This window comes from Ceratotherium simum, chromosome 27, assembly GCF_057802395.1.
Source record: "Ceratotherium simum simum isolate JZ-2026a chromosome 27, ASM5780239v1, whole genome shotgun sequence".
In the NCBI taxonomy this organism is placed as follows: domain Eukaryota; kingdom Metazoa; phylum Chordata; class Mammalia; order Perissodactyla; family Rhinocerotidae; genus Ceratotherium; species Ceratotherium simum.
This window is the reverse complement of record NC_141926.1, coordinates 26,107,985-26,120,882: the sequence shown is the minus strand read 5'-3', so window position 1 is coordinate 26,120,882 and position 12,898 is coordinate 26,107,985. Positions and strand designations below refer to the sequence as shown.

Sequence of the window (12,898 nt, the reverse complement as noted above, 5' to 3'; positions counted from 1 at the left end):
GCAATATCAATTTGCTTCTCCATTTGATAAGCTCTCAATTAGTTGTACATCCAGTTGGTTCCACTCAAAGTATGGCGACCAGAAGTCCACACAGTATTTCTATTGGAATGTCTCACCAGGTGGAGGAATAGGAACATCATAACACTTGAGACTATGACTTAAGTCAGACCATGATTGTCACTATCTATTTCCACTATTTATTTCCAAGTGTGTCTTTGCCCCTAGTTCTCTAACTCTCTATGAGAATTTTTCATCACCTACATGATTGTTTAATAATGCTTCCTTCTCTGCAAACTAATTGGTCCCTTATTCAACATCTTTTTTGTTGTCAGTGCTGTCAAGTCAATTCCGACTCCTAGTGACCCTGCCCAGCCTTTTTGTACCATTCTCTCACCTTCCAGCGCTATATCAAACAATGCTCCCCTGCTTTTCATAGGGTTTTCATGGATAATTTTTTTGTAAGTGAGTGGCCAGATCCTTTTTCCTCATCTGCCTTAGTCTAGAAGCTCCACTGAAACCTGTCCACCATGGGTGACCCGGCTGGCATTGGAAACACTGGTGGCGCAGCTTTCAGCGTCCCAGCAACAGGCAGCCGCCACAGTGTGACAACCGACAGATGGTGGTGTGATTCTCTGACCAGGAAATGAACCCAGGCCTCAGTGGTCAGAGTGCCAAATCTTAAATACTAGACCACCAGCGCTGGCTTCAACATCTTTTACCATCTCTTTATTTCCTACTAAACCAAGTACAAATTCACTCGGATGTTTGAGGCCTCTGTACTATGACTTCAATATCATTTTCTAGCTATAGTTCTCATAATTCATCTATTCACGTGCAGCACTTCTACAAAATTAGGTTATTTTAATTTTTCAACATCCAGAAATTTTATAACTTTTGGGTCTTTTTTTTCCTATTTTCTTATCTTTCCACTTTCCCTTCCAATTGTACCTGTCAAAATCCTGCAAATTCTTTGAGGTCATTTAATTCAAATTGCCATCTCCTCCGGAAAGCCTCTCTTGGTCTTCCCAATTAGATATGACCACTCCTTCTTTTGACTTCTCAGCTGCGCATGTACTTCTCTGATGTCACTTATACATTCTGTTGTGTATTATATTTATGTTCATATGCAACTTCTTAAACTTTCTAGAACTTACTTTGGGAAAAAGAAAGACACTTGGTATATTTTTGAATTCTCTATATGGATTAGCTGAATGTTGCTTAATAAATTCATGTTGCACTAATTTGACTTGCTATTTCATTTTTAAATTTATTAAAGTACTACACAAAAGGAATGCTTAAATAGATATTTTCCACAACCATACGGGAATTTATATGGTCAAATGATAATTTCTTTCAAAATTCTTCAACTTTCTTGAAATGTTTTTGAGAGCTCCTGGAATTGACCTCAGAGTCAGCTTAAAACCCAGAAAACTGAACACGTTTTGTTAATTTGAGCACACAGTGAACCTCTTTATTGAGCCATTAGGTTTTTCTTGCAACTACCTTCCATCCCTTCTTTCTGCTTGCTTCTCCATGAACTGAACCTAACCTCCCCCCACCCAACAACTGAATTAAAGAGAAAAGTTGCTGGACATGTGCTGATGCTAATGTGGATACAACAGCAACTGGAGAGACGGTAGAATTTTCTGGAAACTCGAAGATCCCTCGCAAGAAGAAACCAGACTGATTTAAATCACTTTGTTAGCTGTGAATGTATATGTAAAATCAACTGAACCTAATAGATGAATATTGAAAATTTTAAATTGGAGAATGGTCCAAATTTAGTCAGATTCTACCAACATTAGAAAGTAAAATTATTTTCTAAAATTCAACATCACGGGAAACATAAGGAAGTAAAGATGATATTACTTTGAAAGCACTAATGTTATACTTATTTTATAAAAAGTTTATATGCTAAATGAAAAGCAGGTATCTAAAAGACTTAAAATACTTTAAAAAATTGAGCAATCTAACTATTTTCCTCCCTACCATACTACTTAGAACAATACCACAGCCAGTTTTTGTCTGTTGAATACTTTTGTGGCATGAAAAGAAAACCAGGTATAATACCTAACATTTATATAGCACTTTTCATGTGCCAGACATTTTCTTTTGTTTTTAAACATAATAATCAATTTAGCATTCATAACATGCCTCTAAAGTCAGTCAATTAACATCAACTCCACTTTCCAGACCAGGGAAGTGAGGCAGAGAGAGAGGATAGATAACTTGCCAAAATGGCAGAGCTGAGATTTAAACCTAGCTAAGACCTCAGGGTCTCTATTTTAATGATCTTTGCTACTACTCTGTGCTAACCCCCAAGCATTAGAAACAATGATGATTTCATTGAGAAAGGCCAGCCAAGAAACACTTTCTTTGGTCTGTCTAGTCATTTTGTGATCCCTATATTTTTGAAGTTTTCATATGTTACTAACCTCATTTTCCCTGAATGTTCAGAACAAATGAGCCACTTCTGAGCACCCCAAGATGCTGCCCAGCATCAGCGTCCTCGTCTCCACCAATTCATTTTGCTTCTAAGGGGTAGCAGAAACTGCTTCAACAGGAGAGAGTTCTTCAGAAGAACTCAAAAAGTGAAGGGGCTTAGATGTTCTTCCCTAAAGCAATGTTAATTCAAAGTTTATCTGTTTCTTTTAGACTTTCCTGTCATTTAAATTGAAGGCAAAGAACAAAAAAACCCTGCAAGGATAAGAGGAACAGCAGGAGAGATTTAATTCTCTTCCATTTTGGAGGTAGGATGCTCTGACAAATAAAAAAGCAGGTTGGAAGAAAAATGCCCCTCAGGGGGGAAGGACTGGTAGATTATGAAATCGCTGGGATGAGAGTTGGAGAGGACCTATTAAGCCCTATCATCCATTCTCATTACACCGCTGCCTCTGGTGGCCTCTGAACTGCTCTGACTCGTCTCATTTTAAATAACTCCTGCTACACGACTTTCTCCCGAGACCATTTCTGACCCAACGGCTTCAAACCTTTACCTGACATTCCACCGGTTTCAGTTAGGTCAGTTTCATGTTATTTCTTTAGTTATTTAAGCTGTTGGCAAGCTGAAACCATTTTTCTCCTGTAATATACTTATACTCTTCAACTATCAGTGGAATTATTTTATCTCTTATTATGATGACATAAAAGTAGAAAAATGATAATTTGAGCATCAAATATCTCAACTACTTAAAAGGTATCTGTCACAGTCAATGGATATAAATGCTTTCTGCCCTTCCTCTAACTACTCTTGTCCAAGTGTGGTAGAGACTTTTTTTTAAATTTCAGTAAAGGAAGAAAGTGGTCAAATTATTTGACTGTTTTAGGCCAGGCTTCTTTAGAGGGTTGGGGTGATTATCACTTAGGGGTTAGTCTGCAGCTGTGCGGATTACAAATTTATCCATAGAGGATCAGGCCCTGAGAAATAACTTATTCAAAGAAGAAGAATTATGTATGAGACTGTGCATGTCATAATTTTCAATACTAAACACGTTTGGTCTAATGGGATCGGCCATCTACGCAGAGTACATTTTTGGTCCATACGTCCACACTGGTCACTAATTTAGCAGGATCCTGTTAAGCTTACTTTCAGGTTACATGCAGAATCTGACCTTCGCACCACTTCTGTTCCCACTGACCTGCGAGTCCCCTGATCTCTTCTCTGGGTTGGGTGATAGCATTACATTGGTCTTCCCTGGCAACACACTTGCTCTTCCAAAAACTATTCAACCTGTCAGTGTGAATCCTATCACTCCTATGCTCAAGAACCTCCAACAGCTCTTCATTTCACTGAGAAAAAAGCAAAAGCCATAGAAGACCCATTATTACCTGGACACTACTCGCGCTATTTACTCCACGCCAGCCACCCTGGCCTCCTGGGTTTTCTTCAAGCTTACTCCCTTTAAAGCCTCTTCTCTGCTTGTTCCCTCTGTCTAGAATAATCTACATGTCTAATTCTTTCAATTCCTTAAAGTTTTGATTCTAATGTCACTTTTTCAATGAATCCTAACCTGATCACTCTATTTTAATTTACAACAGCACCTCAACAATCGCCCTCCCATTGCCTTCACCAAGCTCTGTATTTTCCCAGAGGACTCATGCACATTTAACATACCCCCAAAATGTCGTTACTTGTCATGCATATTGCTTATTTTTTGCTAGAATATGTGTTCCACGAGAGCAGAAAATCTGGTTTATTTTGTTCACAGATACATTCTGAGTGCCTTGACGAGGGCTTGGAGCTCAAAAAATACTTCTTGAATAAGAGTGAAAGAGTAACTTGAATGGGGCTTTTATTGATGACTATGGAAATAGATTAAAAGCAGACTTTTTGTTTTTTTTTTTTTTTTGCTGAGGAAGATTCATGCTGAGCTAACGTCTGTTGCCAACCTTCCTCTTTTTGTATGTGAGCTGCTGTGACAACATGGCTACGGACAAACAAGCGGTGTAGGTCTATGCCCAGGAACCGAACCCTGGCTGCTGAAGCAAAGAACACAGAACTTAACCACTAGGCCACTGGGGCTGGCCCAAAAGTAGTCACTTTTTGTCAAGAAGTATTTTGATCAAGTTGAAGTAGTGTGAACTATATCATTGTCTAAAGAACAAGGGTTAGTGAGGTACGTTTCTACTCTGAAAAAATTAACTCTTGAATTTCCTCTTATTAGATGTCATTCACGATTGACATTAAATCAGCCATTTACTTTCAGGTTATAAAAATGAGAATATTGATTTTTGTAATAGAAGTGGCCATTAATGATAAATTACAATGCATATGTGCCCAGATTATTTTTATGTTATAAGCAATTTCATTCAGTCAATAACTCACTCATTCAGAAATGGCTTGTTGAGTCAAAGTTGTAGACATTCATTCATATATATATATATATATATATATTTTTTTTTTGTGAGGAGATCAACTCTGTGCTAGCATCTCCCAATCCTCCTCGTTTTTTGCCGAGGAAGACTGGCCCTGGGCTAACATCCATGCCCATTTTCCTCCACTTTATATGGGACGCCGCCACAGCATGGCTTGACAAGCAGTGTGTGGGTGCGCGCCCAGGATCCCAACTGGCGAACCCTGGGCCGCCCCAGCGGAGCGCGTGCACTTAACCGCTTGCGCCACCAGGCCGGCCCCTCTTTCATATTTTTAAAAGTAATTTTACATGTTAATTAGATTCAGGCACTGAGACTGCACTAAGAATTTAAAGATGAAAAAAATAAGGTTCTTGTTCCTGAAGAGAACAATGTGGTAAAAAGAAACGAATAAGTAAGCAAATATAATGCCACATGATAGGAAAAACAAAAGAGGTGCTTATAATGTTTAATGGAAAGGAAAACAACTTGGAGGTTTCGGACAGACTTCCTAGAAGTGGTGAAATATGATCTGTGTCCTCAATGCCCAGAATCGTGCCTGGTAAGAGGAAGATTTTAATATGTGCTTTTTGAATTGAATCATATTCTCATCAGTAACCTATCGACAAGTCACATCATAGGATAGATTTTGTCTAAGAAAATGATCTAAAAGCCCAAATTTCTATTCTGCCTTTTTTGCAATTTTCCTTACTTTGAAGATCCACATCACTTCTAAATTTGTAGCTCTCTATTGGGTGATTACATTTGGTTTTATGATACATGCTCCAAAGTTTTCATGGGTGGTCTTCCCACTATGAGCTCCTTATCTTCTGAACTCATTCCCCATGATTTCTGGTCTTCTCAGTCAAATATTATTGTCTCCAATGTTAATGTTTCCATCTGAAATCCAACTCTAATATCCCATTCACATGAAAAATGTGCATATAAATCACAACACTTCTCTTCGGACCATGGTTTAGAATCAGCTCTTCCATAGTCCATCTGCTGTGGACTGAATGGTTGTGTCCTTCCCATATTTATATATTGAAACTCTAATCCCCAATGTGATGGTATCTGGGGTTGAGGCCTTTGGGAGGTAATTAAGTCAGGAGAGTGGAGCCCTCATGATGGGATTATTGGAAACGACAGGGAGAAAGCTTTCTTTCTTTCTCTCTCTCTCCCTCCCTCACACCCCTGCTATGTGACGGTACAGTGAGAACAGAGCTGTCTGAGAACCAGGAGGAGGGTTCTCACCAGAACCCAACATTCTGGCACCCTGACCTGGGATTTCCAGCCTTCAGAACTGTTAGAGATTAATGTTAGTTGTTTAAGTCAACCAATCTATTGTATTCTATTATAGTAGCACAAAAGGACTAAGACAGCTTCTCAGAAGTAAACCTGTCTCTATTTCAAGATGACATAACCTTGTATATTGAAAATTCTAAGTACTTCTTTAAAAGTATTAGAGCTAATAAACAAGTTCAACAGGTCCATAGGGTGCAAAATCCATATACAAAAATTGATTGTATTTTTATACACTAGCAAAGAGCAATCAGTAACTGAAATTAAGGCAAAGTAGACCAAAGTTCAGAAAAGTTAATTACCTCACACAAGTCCACTTAGTTAATAATAAGTGCCAGATCTAGGGTGACAACCCAAGTCTCCTTTTCTCTAATGGCCTCTGAGTACTTTTCAACATCTTGTGCATATGTAGGGTAAAAGAATACATATATTTTTAAACACTTGCTTTTACTGGCCTATTTGATGGCCATCTTCATTTAAATGCATTTATTAGTCCACGATTTTAAAAAAAGAAAATCTGAAAAGACCGCCTTGCGTTTAATACTGCTCACTTTAAACTGCAGAACAACATGCATCACTTTCCTTCTGGTTTATGAATTAAATATCATTTATACCTGAAACATTGCCAAAAGTGTGGTCAAAATCCGGTCCAGTGAAAGGAGGAAAGGTGCTTCCCTGAACCCTTTCCCATTCGTTATCATCATTTAGGTCCTGGACCCAGAAACAAAAACCATCTTCAAAATTACAGTTAATTTTTTCATAATCTGTGAATTAAAAAACAAAAGAAAACATTTCAAATTTAGTCCACAATGTGACTAAATTGTAATAGATTGAATTGAAAATAATCTAACTTTATAAAGCTTATAATTGTGTCATAAACATCTTTCTTTTTTTTTAAATTTTTTATAATTTTTTGTTTATTGCAGTAACATTGGTTTATAACATTGTATAAATTTCAGGTGTACATCATTATACTTCTATTTCTGCATAGATTACATCATGTTCACCACCCAAATACTAATTACAACCCATCACCACACACATGTGCCAAATTATCCCTTTCGCCCTCCTCCCTCCCCCCTTCCCCTCTGGTAACCACCAATCCAATCTCTGTCTCTATGTGTTTGTTTATTGTTGTTACTATCTACTCCTCATTGCTGGGTATTTATCCAAAGAACTTGAAAACACCAATGCGTAAAGATACATGCACCCCTGTGTTCATTGCAGCGTTATTCAAAATAGCCAAGACTTGGAAGCAACCTCAATGCCCATCAAGGGACGAATGGATAAAGAAGATGTGGTATATATACACAATGGAATACTACTCAGCCATAAGAAACGATGAAATCCAGCCATTTGCAACAACATGGATGGACATTGAGGGTATTATGCAAAGTGAAATAAGTCAGAGGGAGAAGGTCAAATACTATATGATTTCCTTCATTAAGTAGTAGATAATAACAACATCTTTCTTTTTTATTCATCTTAACTCTGCTTCATTCCATTTAGTTAAAAAAAAACTGTTTTGTTGCCAACTGTGTTAATGTACTATGTTTCTTATACCCCATTAGAGCTTCAGCAAAGACAAGCCTCTCGTGCTTTAATTTTTACATCTTATCATCATATATTTACCCACATAAACTTTGTCCCATATTTTGCTTTCCCCCTATTGTTAACTTTGATATTCAGGTCAAAATTAAGTTAATGTGAAACATTCACAGAATTAGTTTTACCTTAATTTTTTTTTTTTACTTTAAATAGCTGAAGTATATAAAAATTTAACTTTTAGGGCCGGCCCCGTGGCTTGGTGGTTAAGTGCGCGCGCTCTGATGCTGATGGCCGGGTTCGGATCCCGGGCGCGCACCGAGGCACGACTTCTCCGTCCATCCTGAGGCCGAGTCCCACATACAGCAACTAGAAGGATGTGCAGCTATGACATACAACTATCTACTGGGGCTTTGGGGGAAAAAAATAAATAAATAAAATCTTTAAAAAAAAAATTTAACTTTTATATTGATTTATATTTTTTCTGAAATTGGCTATTTGATTCTTTTGAAGGACGTGAACTATTTTCTAATTTCTCATTTCTTTCCCAGTGTCAAGCAGAGAGAGGTAAACATAAGAGATACTCATTACAGATTTTGCATAATAAAACAGATTACAATCTTCTTCTAAAATTTTAGGTTCTGCTACTCAAAATTCCATTACAATATTAAAGCATCTGAAGATCCAAAGGCTAAAGAATAAACAATACTTACTGTTAAGCTCTGTGCTGTTAAATGCAATGTATGTTGCATTAAAGCCAATATAATCATTTTCGTCAGATTCTATAAGAAAGGTGGCAGTAACTTGGTTGGAAAAAATCCTAATTATGCCAGGATCAGTTTCCCAGACAGAAGCTACAAAAGAAAATGAATGACTATTATATGTACGTATCTATTTATCCATTTATCAATCAACCAATCCATCCATCCATCTATTGATCTATTGACTGATATATCAATCAACCCATCTGATATCACTCAGTTAACTAAAAACATTAGTCCTGTGATTATTGTAATTTAATTTAAATATTTTCTGTTAAGCATGAGAAAATTTCAAATTATTATATATATTTACAGCTTGAAAAATATTATTTTATTTTGATTATTAGCTGCTTATACTATATACACATATAAAAAGAAAAGATGCATTTCTTCAATAAAAAAGTTCTTCTAAGAAACACGCAGGTTAGGCAGTTATAAAATTAAAAGTTAGTTTGACTCTGCCAGGTATTTCCCATGCCACACTAATAGGGACTAAACTCAGTCACAATGATAGAAACAAGAATATTTCTTTGGCTCTCTACCCACGTAACTGTAGGACCTCAAAATAATATTAGGCCACCTAAGGATTGTTTCTACAGAATTTTATATTGATTGTATCACTTTTCCGTCTTGACTCTAAGCTACATAAGGGATATCTTTCCAGATATTTGATTCTCAAGGGTTAGTGTAGTGCTTAGGATACAAAAAGAACTCATATGATGATTTATAAAAATCATTGTTTTATGAAATTGGCTTTTATAAAAACTTATAATTTAGCAAATACATTCTCAAATTGGGTGATGTTGCCTCCAAGGGTGTAAAAATTGGTTCTCAGGGGCAAAAAAAAAAATCTTAATCTTTAAATGTATAAAGCCCAGATATGCATACTGTACATAACAGATATACAGAATATCTGAAATATTAAAATTTCATGAGGAGGCAATTAGGAAAAAAAAAAGTCGAAAAGGGTTCCTTAGTGGGAGTGATAATGGAAAAAAGGAGTAAGAAACAATGGTTTGCATTTTGACAATTTGAACTGGGCATCAGATTCTGGTTTATGAAAAGCACCACATTGCAGATGAGAGACAAAGCACCGCAGTTATTTGTTGAGGTCTAAAGAAAGGTACTTTTATGAATTATTGAAAATTTCATGCTTATCATGTAGAAATTAGCAAAAAAAAAAAGTGATCCATGCATGACAATTTCAATAGACTCTAAAAGAAAGAACATCATGAGCAAGCATTGATGCACATCTTGCTCTTTTCCTCAAAAACACTGTCTGTCATTCCTTCAGTATTTTCTCACTAAAAACTACATTGGTTATTTCGACTCCTTCCACCACCATATGTAATTGTGTAACCAAATGATTCTCATATTGTAAATCTTTGTAGTACATAAGTGTCTAGGTGCTTAAAGGATGTCAATATTTTAGAAACTTTGCTTCAAACCTATCTACCTCTCTCCCTCTTGCTTTTTTTCCAATAGCAATGGAATTTTTTTGGACAATGGTTTCTCGTTGGATCTGAATGTGGCTACTGGTTTAGTGGTACCTTTGATGGTTGTACTGTGTTGGATTTCCACCTTGTCTAATGTTATTGCCCTAGTCTAGATAGTCCAAGGGTTTATGTCCTGAGGTCCATTAACATGCTTCAGCGATACATGCAAACTTCTGGAAATGGTGTAGAATATTTGTGTCTGTACAGACTTTGTAAAACTTTCATCAGATTCTTCAAGTTCCTTGGCTAGAGAGTCTCAGAACCACAGATCCAGTGGAAGGCATGCATCTCACGCATCCAGGAAGGTAGTAGAGGGGAGTGCTTAAGAGCAGAGGCTCCAGAGTCAGCATGAGATTTAGTCCTGATTCTGTGTCTTTCTAGACTTCTCTGAGCCTCAGTTTCCTCTGCTGTAATATAGTAACACTTTCCATAAAGATTTGTAATAAGGAGTAAACAAGTAATTTTCACGTGATACAGTGACTGGTGCATAGTGAATGCTGAATGAATGCTATCTATTGTTTCTCCATCTCCCCAAGTGGGATGTAAGCCCTGAAAATGTAGAGATTATTCTTAACACTTTCTGTGCCTCTGCCATTCTGCCAGAACATGAGAAACTTTTAATCAATATTTGTGTGCATGAATTAAGATGTGAGTAAATAGAGTAATAGAGTTTGCCTACATAAAAGAGTCAGGGCTGGAGTTGAAAAAAAAATTACGTAATAATTTTTAAAGGCTGGATTTTTCTATAACTGATATAAATTTTTAGACAACAATTCCTTGAGAAAAATCCAATGTCTTCTACTAAAAAAACAATACTTCTATGGATATTAATTTACATAAACTTGCCAAACAGTCACACTTAAATGTGAATTAACTCATCGTTTGTCTTCTAACAGCAAAGGCTCTGGTGAATAGGTTTTGTGAATTAGGAAAGCAGGAAGCATGATTACGATGCAGGGGAATTGGGAAGGAGTGGGGAGGGCAATGGACGGAGATGACAGCCTTTCTACAGAGTATGCTTCAGCAGATCTAGCTCAAAACTATTTATTTTATCTAATTTATAAGAGAAGAATTTCTGCCATTAGAGTGTCATCTTTGTTTTATAAAGAATTTCTAATATCTTTAACACATTTTATTGAGTGCTTACTATGAATTTGGTATGGTGCTAAGTGCTGATGATATGGAGAAGAAATAACCAGATTCCCCTATTAAAAAGAAAAGTCTTTGGAATTAATCCATATGGGAGAAATGCCGTGGAGGTATTGAGGAGGTATATGAGGAAGTAATTCTTAATTTTTCCAGGCACTACGATTGGAGGATTTTCGAGAGCGTGCGGGAAGGCCAACACTTTAAGGCAATGCTGTTAAACTTTTCCATATAATGTAACCCTAGCAATAGAAGTGAGTGAATGGGTACTTTTAAATGTGCACAAAAGTGTTCTAATAAAAGCACAAAGTTTATCAAAATGCTTTAGCTTGAATAATATTTGCACATGTTATTTAGTTCCATATCCACAATATGATTATTTTTGTAGTAGGGGAGGCTGACAATTCAGGAGGATCCGCTATGCTTGTTACATATCTGGCTATACCTGGGCACACTTTGGTGTGCTTCCATTTTAAAAGCATGTCCTTAAACTGTTAAGCTACTATGTTAGGGATGTGTTGTTAGCATTCCTACAGAATGGCACAACAACTACACATTCAGAAACACATTTTCTGGGCTTGACAATTTGAAATCAGTTCCAGTGTGCTCACCCAGGCTATTTTTGTAGTCTTTCTTTGAGGATGCATAAAAATATCTGTATTTTTCTGAACAAAAAATCAAATAAGCATGCTTACTATCTTCTACCACTTCCATGGGAAGTGATTACTATTAATAATTGTAACTGATAATTATTACCATCACTGAATTGAATACTGTACTTTTATCATTGCATCTTAAAGAAAACATTTTTGAACTGACTCTCCTGTCAATCTATTCTGATTTACTTCAATTTCCATAATTATTTGGAGAAGACCCTTTTGCTCACTATGTTATCTTTCTTTATGTAATGTCCACCTTCCTCTGACACTTTTCACCAGTTAGAGAACTTTTACATCATGACTGTATATAAAAATGACTAAAAAATGCCTTTAGAATTTGTTTATACTGACTTACTCCTAATCAAGTATAAAAGAACTATTTTGTGGTACTGGATACTTTTATTTTCTTATAATTTCTCTAGATAACCTTATTTTTCCTAATTTAATTAAAATATTGATATATTTTCAATGTGACAAAGATTGTAACAGTATTTGAGATATATATTTTGAATTGGAATGTAACGAAAGTAAATCTTGTATGTATCTTTCACATAAAGAAACTTGCTAGAATATTTAGAAAAAGATGGGATTGTCAATCAAGAATGAAAGTACTGGCATTTTTTTCCAAAACAAAACAACTTTAGAGTTATGAGAAATGCGATTTATCTACATTCATTACATACTATAATAACATGATATATAAACCTGTTAGTTTAAATTTAAATCAACAAATACTGAGTTTTTAAAATATACCAGACGTTGTGCTAGATGCTAGGACAAGATGTTATTGGTTTTCTTAAAAAAAAGGTATTATTTTTACTTTTAAAATGTAATTTCAACAGCCAATGTCATTTCTCATATTTTTTCAAGTTAAAATTAAAATATTTACTTTCCAAAAATTTAAAATGGGGATATATTTCAAAAAGACCTTAAAAATTAAACTACCTTTTTGTTGTAATTTAAATACACTTTCATAGATTTTTTTCTATTTGGATATCTAGTTTCTTTATTGCATTTTTATGATAATTTGTGCATTATTCACATTACTATGCCTAATGATTCTAAGATTTATTTGTGCATTACTGATAATCTAACCATGTGAAAATAAAGTTTAGGCAAATCAAGATACCTGAACAGA

At 35.8% G+C, this 12,898-nt stretch overlaps 1 protein-coding gene across 2 annotated transcripts in view; it reads right to left on the bottom strand.

Annotated features, from left to right (window-relative positions):
- Positions 1-12,898, bottom strand: part of TMPRSS15 (transmembrane serine protease 15) — a 144,628-nt gene that overhangs the window by 84,133 nt on the left and 47,597 nt on the right. For both annotated transcript variants that reach the window (XM_004429501.2, XM_004429502.2), the window contains 2 exons: positions 8,412-8,552; positions 6,768-6,917 (listed from right to left, as the gene is read on the bottom strand). In XM_004429501.2, the coding sequence (XP_004429558.1) occupies positions 6,768-6,917; positions 8,412-8,552 (291 nt within the window). The remainder of the gene's footprint in view (positions 1-6,767; positions 6,918-8,411; positions 8,553-12,898) is intronic.